This window comes from Camarhynchus parvulus, chromosome 5 (genome assembly GCF_901933205.1).
Source record: "Camarhynchus parvulus chromosome 5, STF_HiC, whole genome shotgun sequence".
Classification (NCBI taxonomy): domain Eukaryota; kingdom Metazoa; phylum Chordata; class Aves; order Passeriformes; family Thraupidae; genus Camarhynchus; species Camarhynchus parvulus.
The window spans coordinates 47650622-47660689 of record NC_044575.1 but is presented as its reverse complement, the minus strand read 5'-3'; the positions used below and the strand labels follow the sequence as shown (position 1 = coordinate 47660689).

Genomic DNA, 10068 nt, shown 5'->3' with positions numbered 1-10068 from the left:
GATATTTTCCCCAAAAATTGCTGTCTAAAGTGGGCTCCAAGGGTCCTGTTGCTGCTGTGCTGGGTTCTCTCCTGGGCAGCCTGTCACTGGTTTCACCAGGAGCTTTTTATTAATGCTTATCCTGAGATTTCCTTGCTGCAATTCAAGTTCATTCTCTATTTTCTTATACACCTTCAAGGCAGAAACAACCCAGCACTCCTGGGTCAGGTTTGCTCAGATTTAACCCCAGCCAGCTGCCAAGCCCCGTGCAGCCACTTACCCATTCCCCCACCAGAGGGATCTGGGAAAAAATCAAAAGGGTCAAAGCTGGAAAACTGATGTGTTGAGATAAAGACAGTTTAATAGGGAAAACAAAAGCCACACAAATTAGCAAAGCAAAATAAGGCATTAATTCAGTGCTTTCCATGGGCAGGCAGGTGTTCAGCCACCTCCAGAAAAGCAGAGCCCCATCACATATGACAGATACTTGGAAAGACAAATGGCATCACCCCAAACATCACCTCCTCCTTTTGCTTCCTTCTTCCTTTCATTTTATATACTGAGCACGATGTCATCTGGTCTGGAATATCCCTTTGGTCAGTTTGGGTCACCTACCCTGGCTGTCTCCTTCCAATTTCCAGCCCTCTCTGCAGTGTGGCAGCATGGAATGCAGAAAAGGCCTTGTCTCTGTGTAAACCCTGCTCAGCAATAGCAAAAACATCTCTATATTATTAACCCTGTGTTCAGCACAAATCCTAAACACAGCTCCATACTGGCCACTGTGGAGAAAATTAATTCTACCCCAGCCCAAACCAGCACATTCCATCACTTATTCCATACCACTTTCATCAGGCCCAGGTCCCACACTATTTGATACAACTTCATTAACCACCACTACCCTTCTTCCCATCCTTTCACATAATGCACAGAAGTAATTTCCTTAGTCCATGGACCACCCCTAGAAAATACTCACACATAAAATATGCACAAATGTTTACAAAACATCCTTTGAGTTCATTTGGTCCATGACTTCAGGCTCCATCTGGTCTGGTGGTGACTCAGTACAGGAGTGGTGTTGTGTTTCTTGGAGTTACTGGGCACCAAAGCCAGCTCAGGTCTGGTCACTGATGCACTTAAACTTCTTCTTGTAAGGCCTCTCCTCCACTGATATGGGATTCTGCTGCACTAATTACTATAACATGCAACTCAGATCACAGTTTACAGCAATATCAAGGCACATCCATTACAATCTCCACCCTTAGCCCTTTTTGGAGCAGGTTACCTGGTTTAACATTGTAAGGAACTCCCCCTCTCGTCCCCAGCCTGGCTGCAGCAAGGGGCTCCCTCTGAAGCCCATCATTAATACAGTCTGTGTGGATGTGACAGCCTGGTCAGAGAGTGAGAAAACCAGATAAGTTTTCCCAGAGTCAGCCTGAGAGACTTTAGGGAGGTGAAGATAATCAATGACAGCTTATTATTATAAACAACCTGCAGGTGTTTTCTTACTCTCTGTTTTCTTGTTTTTCTCAAAATTTGTTTATAAGAAGGGTGTCTTGTTAATTAGCCAACCAGGTGAAATGTATTAACTAAATGACCAATCAAGTCCACCTGGACTGGAACAACTTTTAAAAAGGAGCAGTCCACAATAAATGGTGCATTATGCCAATCAACTTTCTGGTGAGTCTGTGTCGTTTCTTACTCAACAGTGACAAGTCTACATCATCCTCCTTCTCCATGGGCTGCAGGGCACACTGCTTCACCATGGGCTGGAAGAGAATCTCTGCTTTCCCTGCTCCAGCAGAGGTTCCCACCCACATGAGACAGTCCTCTTTGGACTTCTCCACTGTGGGTCCTTCTCAAGGGCTGCAGTTTCTCATGAACTGCTCCAGTGTGGGTCCCCCATGAGGTCACAGGTCCTGCCATAAAAACTACTCCAGCAGAGGAGTCATAGGGTCGCACCACATTCTCCTTCAGGCATCCGCCTGCTCCAGCCCTGTGTCCTCCAAGGGCTGCAAGTGAATCTCTGCTCTGTCACAGGCTCATCCACATCCCTCCAACTCAAGGTCACACTGTTTCCAGCCTGTCCAGTACAGCAGCAATACCCTGGCCCTCTGCCAGCCCAGGAGCATCACCTGGGCTGTGACCAGAGCCCTCCTGGGCACAGTGAGGTGAGTGCAGCACAGCACCACAGTAAAAAGTGGCCACTAAGAGCACCAGACCCTAGCACTCAGTCAGAAGTGCACACATTTACAGACATTCATGCTGGAGAATAAATCTGTTGATTGGCAAGACTCTGTTAAGTGGTTTAAAGCAGTGTTTAAACTACAGATGTTTTTCCTGATAGTTGAGCATATGTTAAAGAAGCAGTGTTTTCATGAAAGTCCTTGTCATTTGCTCATGGATGGAAGCAGGAGGTTTTCCATTAAATTCAGATTTCATATTCATTTTCAATCTATTACGTCATAGCCCAAATATGCCACCACACTCAAGAAGTGTTTTTCCCTTTATTTGTACACTGAATAACATGGACAATTGTTAGCCAGAAGAGACAAGATATTTTTCCCTTTAAAGGTCCTCATCTGTAGTAAGAAAATGGGACTTCTTTTTCTGCACCTTTTTCATGATTTCAGCCTTCCCTTTCCCCAGAAAATATCGCTGCTTGGAAGTTTTCTGAAATAAAGATTCAGCTGGGGATGTATTAAATAAATGCAGTGTTCAACAGTTTACAATAGATGGGAATTAGGAATTTGATTTCAGATGAGTCAGGGGACTTCACATGCTGTTGTTATTACTGGTGTTTAAGCCTGATATTTATTTTAACAACATCTCTCACAGAAGCAGTGGAAGTAGTAAACCTATGACAGATTCTTTCTCCCTGATCCCTTAATCCACCCTTAATTCTTAAACCATCATTGCAGGAAGACAGACTTCTAAGTCTTCAAAAAGCTTCCACTGTTCAGATTCAAAAAGTTTGAAAGAACAATTAAAAATTAACACTAATCTTATTGCAATGAGGTTGAATAGACAGATTTCTATAATCAAATAAGTTAGTGACATATTCAAAATGGAAAAACTAAAAAGAACTGGAGGAAATGAGGTGCTGTTGCAGTGAGTACAGGATTGAACAGGCTTTACAGTGAGGAGTTAAATGAATTATTATACGAATGATGTGTCTGGGTGCTCCCATCTGCACCAATATCCTCTGGCTGAACAGACTGCACTGTCTTTTTCCGTGTCTGTACATACACATAATTTGATCTCAGTTGCTTTACATCTACTCTGCCACTGTTGCTGTGATGGAAAATATTTTTTTTTTTACTACAAAAGTTCGTGTTCTGGTAGCAACAAGGATTTTTAATCACAGAACTATATATTTGTCTTCTCCAAAGGAATAGGGGGAAAGAGAAAAAGCATAAAAATAAATATAAGAAGAACAAGACTATGAAGCAAAAAAGATGTTATGTAGTTTATTAATTTAGATTCATAAAACCATAAATATGTATTTAAGGATTTGCCTCAAAATAATACAGTATCAATGGCCACCATAGATACATTCACATATAAAAAATAAAAAGAATCTTTACAGTACTTTATGAGCAATTTTGTAATACTTTACTCAAATCAGGTTTTGAGGAGGCTACTGCATTACCTTGCCTTTTTTACAATTTATGTACACTTTCTTTGTGTTACATGCTCTGGTACAATAGTCATGCATTGCACATAATTAAAGTGCACAAAAAATTATTAAAATTCTCTATATCTTACCATAAAAATGCAAATCAGTGGAATTTTTTTCAAAATAACCAAAGTTATTCCATACCTGCTTAAATGCATTTATCAGCCAAAGATTAAGCTCATATTTGCTCTGTAATAGCTGTTCTAATTTTATGAATAGTGTTATAGGTGGTACAGTAGCAGTCATCACAGATACAATGCAGCAAAATATTCAGCTGGTTTATGGCTTTCTGCAAAGAAACTAGGTTTCTGGTATTTTGTCAAAGAGTTTTTCTTTTAAGCCACTGTTAATAGGTAAGACAGGTTAGATCACTTGGTAAAAAATTCTGGCATCACACGTTTTGCATTTGGATGGATAACACAGAACTAGAAAAGCAAGCCTGAGGAAAAAATAAGCAATCAATCAAGTGATTTACTTTAATAGATAATTAGCTTGGTCTGTGAAGGCCAGATCAGAATGTTTCATATTAATTTTTAATGCCATTTGCAGTGGCATAAAATAAGTTATAATATCAAAATGAAGAGGAACAGAGAACCATTATGTTAAACTATTCTTGACTGGAAACATGTTGAAATTTGAAGACATTTCTTTGAAAGATACCCATCTTGAAGGAAATCCACAGGGAATAAACTGTGAAAAAACTTCTAAAGCCTTTTGCCTGAAGTATTTCCCAACAAAGACATAAATCACGGGGTTAACGCAGCTGTTGGCAATAGCCAGCATGTAAGAAAACTGCTCCCCAAAGTTGATCAGTTCCCCCCAGAAGCAGCCTTTGATCACTTCTGTATGGTATAATATATCAAGGAATACAAAAAAATGGTGAGGAGTCCAGCAGAAAAGAAACATCAGTACCACAGTGAAGATCAGCCTGGTTGCCTTTGTGCCTCTGTGCCTCTTGCAACCCTTTGCTCTGATTGCTTTTCGTTCTTTTGCTGTTTTTTGTAGGGACCTAATGGTGGAGAAATTGAGGAAGATGATTGCTGTGGATGGCAGCAGAAACCCCACCACATTGCCTACCAGGCTTTCAGCTATTTCCCACGATGGGGTGGGGAAGTCCAAAGTGCAGGCTGAAATATTCCACTGGGGAAAGTCTTTCACAGTCCGGAACACGAAAGCTGGGATGCTGAGAAGGATGCAAAAGAACCAGATGAGCAAGCAGATCCCTTTGGTCATGCATTTGCTCCATATCTCCCTGTGGTTCAAGGTGTGGACAAAAGTCAGGTAGCGATCCATGCTGACGGCCACGAGCAGGTAGATGCTGGTGTACATGTTCAGGGTGATGGAGGCGCTGATGCTGCGGCACAGGAAGCTCCCAAAGGGCCAGTTGAACTCATTGTTGATGTTCTCTGCCCAGAAAGGGAGGCACATGAGGAAGATAAGGTCAGCAACAGCAAGGTTCATCAGGTAGATTTCAGCTATCTTCAGGGGGCCCTTGTGCAGTGAGTAAGTGAAGAGAACAAACACATTTCCAAGCATCCCAATAACGCAGACAGTGTTGATGTACTTGGGTCCTATATAGTACACGATGTCCCACCAGTCATCCAGGTCTGGGCAAACAGTTGAGTTGCTCTGATTTTCACTCTGGTTTGAGGAGGTAATATTCAGTAGAGGAGTTTCAGTCATTTTTTAAAAAATTCCAAAGTGAACAGGAGACGTCTTCGAAATGAGAGAAAAAAACTGCAAAAAAGAAGCATAAAAGAGCAAAAGTTGCCTCCCATGAGTGATGTAACAAACATTCAACTGCTGCAAATTCTTTATTAGTCCTTACTGATCATTACAGGCTAGATCAATCCATACTTGATATGTGCAGCTGTGGGAATGTTCCCAGTGTTAGCAAGGATACACTTCCTCTATATCGTATGAAGTTTCCTCTCCTTGCTCCCATTGTTTGAAGTGGCACAGAGGAAGGAAAGTGACAAATTAGTGTAAATATTTCTGTACAACTCCTCCAGACTGATGACAGACACAGATATGGGAGAATTCCATCTCCCTGAGAGTAGTGGAGTCATGCTGGTGACACAAAGCCAGCTTTACATCCTTCCCTGCCCTTTCTCTTACTCTTATTTACCATGTTACTGTTATTATGTTACTGTATTATATACTATATTATAGATTCATTAATATATTATTATATTCTCTTATCCTGCTGAAGCAGTATCATTCCTGTTTTCCTGAATTGGGAAAGCTGCTCATTCTCTGTGTGTGCCACTTGCTGCCTGACTTTTGCATTCTTCTGCTCCTTCTCAGTTCCTCCCACCCTGAACTTTGGGTTCAAATTTGCTGTTAGATTAGACGGCTTATTGCCTTCAAATGTCATTGGTTGGAATAATAAAACACAGACTTCTCCAAAATATTACACTAAAAATCGTGCCTGGAGGAAAGGCCTCTGCAGCTCTGAGTTTACAGCCCTCTTCTCCAGGCCAAAAATTTCATTTGAGTTTGGCTGTGCCAGGCTCCAAAGTGTTTAGTTCATCATAGCATTGGCAATACCTTTATTTTTTTCTGGTAGCTCCATGTGAGATTGTGCAGGAGTAAGAACATGGGTAAAACCTTATCCTCCCATGAAAATCCACTGGACATTCTCTCAGAGATCCACTGTCAGAGCTGCTCCCTACTTCATTCTTCTGGTGCTGCCATGCTGGATGATAGTGCCTGGATCCTGGTTTTTATTGGCATTTGGTCTCAGAACATTATGGTAGGCAAGTTATTGTTGAACCTGTTCTGCCATCTGACATTTTGTATTTCATATGCAAGTGGAGCATGTCAATCACAGAAAATAATGTATTTGAAAAAATGAATATTTTGCAATCAGTCATTCTAAATCTTGACTTTCTGCTGTAGCTATTTAACTCTACTCTTTCAGCTTCTGTATTTTACACCTAGTAAACACCTAATGATGGAATTCCTGAAGGGAGAATTTAGGATTATCTTTCATCTCTTTTACATGTATGTGCAGCCTCCGTGATTTCTGTATACGAGCACCTTGCAGTACTTATTTTGGGATGCCTCTAGGAATAAGTATTAATATTCCACATCAGGCTATCTGGTACTAATGCACAGAACATTTTTCATTGCTGCAGAATTAGGTGAGCAGAACAGTTGTGTCTGGGTTCATAAACTCACTCAAGCTGGCAGCCTTGATAGGGAACTGAGCTACAACTCAAGTGAGCACAGCTCCCTGGATTTCCCTCACAACAATCTGAATGTTACATAGCTCACAGACCTCTCACACAACAGAGACAGCTTGAGAGGATCTAAAACTACAGGTAAAACACATATAGCAAATAAATGGCTGATTAGCATCAGAGAGGCTCTGAAAAGCAGAAATCTAATGCTGTTATAGCAGGAGGCTGGCTAAAGCATGAGAGAGCAACGGCAGAAAATCTGTAACTTTATATTTCAAAAATAATGTAGAAGAAAGATAACAGTTAAACCTAAACAGAATTATTTATTTTACTAAATATAGAATAAAAAGAAATGCTTATTGTCCTTGCTTGCCCTTTTCCTGAGGACTTCTTGCTACCAGCTTATGCCAGCCACTCTGCACACTTCAGACATGATCTCTCAGCTGGAGCCACAAACTCATTCACGATGGGCTCAGCTAAAAACACTTGGAAGTTTTATCTTTCATTGCAACTTAGATTTTATTCACAGCTAAATCCAAATTCTTGTTCAGCTAGCAATAGTACCTGAGGATTCTGTAGAGATTTTCATTGCAAAAATTTCTTCAGAGTCTACTTATCAGCGTCTGAGCACTATCACAAGCCACAAGCCTTTTAAATTTAGAGTTCCTAATGTTCTCTTGACAGAAAATGTGTTTAATTTTCTGTAATTTCTGTAAGTATTTTGAAGTAGCTAGTGCTAATGGAAAATTAACCACACGAATGGTTTTCTGTTTCTGTCCTTAACCTATTCCAGTCATCTTTTATACAAATAATGACATATTTTTCTTACTTTGAACTGAATTTCTGATGAATTTCCATGCACAATTCATCTGTCACCCTTTTTACTATTAACACTCATTAGCCAGTTAGAGCAATTAGGTAAAATGGATCATGGCTTTACACATAAACTAATACTGACCTTCAGAATTACTTTTGTGGTGAAAAAGAAAGGGAAAGTCTTACTAGACTGCACAGACCAGAAGCGAGAGCACAAAAGATTATTTTAAAATATAAAATATAGAAATTATTTGAATAAAGATAATACATTTAAAAAGATAGGCATACCTACCCTTTGTCCTTCCTGGCAATCCAGGCAAAGTTTCAAATTCGGAAACAGTTGATAAACAGCAGTGCAGAGGTTACTGAGAGAATTCAAAGACGCATCCTGAGGCACAACTGAGTGACTGAGGGCTGTCCTGAGTGTTTTGCTGGCCATACACCATGTGTATGATGTTACATTTTGGAAGAAAGCCCCAGGATTTTTTTTTTTTTTACTTTCTCAAACGTCAGCTGAAGTAATTTTCAAGACATGAGAAATATTTCATTCTCATTGTGAAATAATACAAGCCATGTGTCGTGGCTCTTGTCAAACTTTGACCGCTAATTAAAGCTCTCAAATTGTCCTTGGCAATTAAAAGTTCCATTGTGTGGCTGTCTGTGAAAATAAGAACTTCATTAACAGCTCTGAATTGCCTTCTCTGTACCAATGCAAACAGGGAGAAATTAGAATCAGGTTTTTGTTGTGTTTGGAGCTCCTTCCCCTGCTAGACATGAGGGCAGCCATGTGCCAGGGAGCTGGGGGTAAAGCAGCACAGAGAGGTGGGAATGGCTGCTGAAACATGAACTTTGCTAAACTCCACTTCCACTCTTTTTGAAAAGCACTGTTTTTTGCACCCCACTATAGGTGCCCAGGGCATGAATCTCTGTGAATATTACTTCTCAGTAATATTCATGATGACTGCTGTATTTTCTCAGGCTTGTACCCAAATAAGCTTATTTTTCTGATTACTTTCTGGGACCAAGTAGCCTGAGAGTGGTGGTTTATAAATTATTTTTATCTTTTTCATTCTGATTGTCCACTGATTAGAGCAATATTTTAAACAGATAATATCTTGTATCTCAGACTTTACATGCAAATCTGTCTTAAGTATAGCCATGTAAACATGAAGGTTTTCAATTAAAAAAAACCAAACAACAAACATTGAGAAATTATCAAGGTACTGGAGTGCTATTTACTTATAGGAAAATATTCTTCTTATTGGCTACTTAGTTGCCAATAAGAAGAATACAACAAGAAGAAAATCTTCTTCTTATTGGCTACATGCACCATATATCTCAATTCTTATTCAATTATGTCCATTTTTGTTTGATAAGTAAGTTAAAATGAAAAGGCAGGGGAGGCTGAATGGTGACACCTTATTATGAACTTCCCTATAATGAAAAATGCTTTTATTCCAAATTTTTATTTACTAAAGCATAGTAAGATAGTTATGCAAACAGTGCTAAAAATGATAAACAAAATACGCTCCAGTTAACACCATCACAATGGAGAAAACTCTAAATGGCTCAAGATTTAATGTTGATTTAGTTTTTTTAACAACTTGTAAAATTTTAATTTTGGCAAAGACGTGAAAACAACATGTAATTTGTGAATTACACATTATGTAAGGAATCCTAACAAATAACAGGAGGAAAATCTTGAAACAGCCCATCTCACACTGACTCATAAAGGTAAGCGCAATATGACAGGAGATCTTCGTCACAGACTTTCCAAAGTCTCCACTTTGCTTACACTACTGCATTTCCGTGTTTAAGTTATTTTTTCCATAATGAAGAACATTTGAGCAATAACAAGAAGTTTGGAATTTGTCCTTGCTTGGAAATTAATCTCTAGGATTTGCCAAGTTCCACATGTACTCACAGACTGAACAAAAAACTGCAGCTGCGTCTAAAATTTATATGATAAATATAAATTCATATAAAGTCTTAGAAAATTTGTCACATCAAAATGAGATCAAAATACTGGTTTTGCAAATCCAACTCCTCTTTGCAAATCTAGTTTCTTATTTTCTGTTGTTTTTCATTGCTATATTTGGAACATTTTTCAGTAATGGAGAGAGAATCAAAATTAGAAGTCTATGCATTTAGTAGAAAAAGTGAATAGGCACTGCAGTAGCTCCAGCATTTAAAGACCTTAGAATAAGTCTACAGAAGAAACTGTAACTTTATATAGAAAGGAGATTTAATTTATTGTGTCTTTACAACTTAATTCCTCATTTCAACCTATAGGAAGTATATAAAGCTCTGGCAATATTTCACAGTTTGCACAGATGTAATGGACCATGAATTGAAGGAATTTGAAGGGTTAGTTTAAAAATAAGAGTCAATAGTTAAGGTTTATTACAGTAA

At 39.1% G+C, this 10068-nt stretch overlaps 1 protein-coding gene across 2 annotated transcripts; it reads right to left on the bottom strand.

The window, feature by feature from the left end:
• Window positions 1–4209: 4209 nt before the first annotated feature.
• On the bottom strand, window positions 4210–8060 carry BDKRB1 (bradykinin receptor B1). Of its 2 annotated transcripts, none has more exons than XM_030950148.1 (2): window positions 7949–8060; window positions 4210–5392 (listed from the first exon to the last, which is right to left on the bottom strand). In XM_030950148.1, the coding sequence occupies exon 2, from the start codon at window positions 5336–5338 to the stop codon at window positions 4253–4255; it is 1086 nt and encodes a 361-aa protein (XP_030806008.1). In that variant the 5' UTR covers window positions 5339–5392; window positions 7949–8060; the 3' UTR covers window positions 4210–4252. The 2 variants fall into 2 exon arrangements, with proteins under 2 accessions (XP_030806008.1, XP_030806009.1); XM_030950149.1 differs by having other exon boundaries at window positions 7945–8033.
• Between the last annotated feature and the right edge of the window lie 2008 nt (window positions 8061–10068).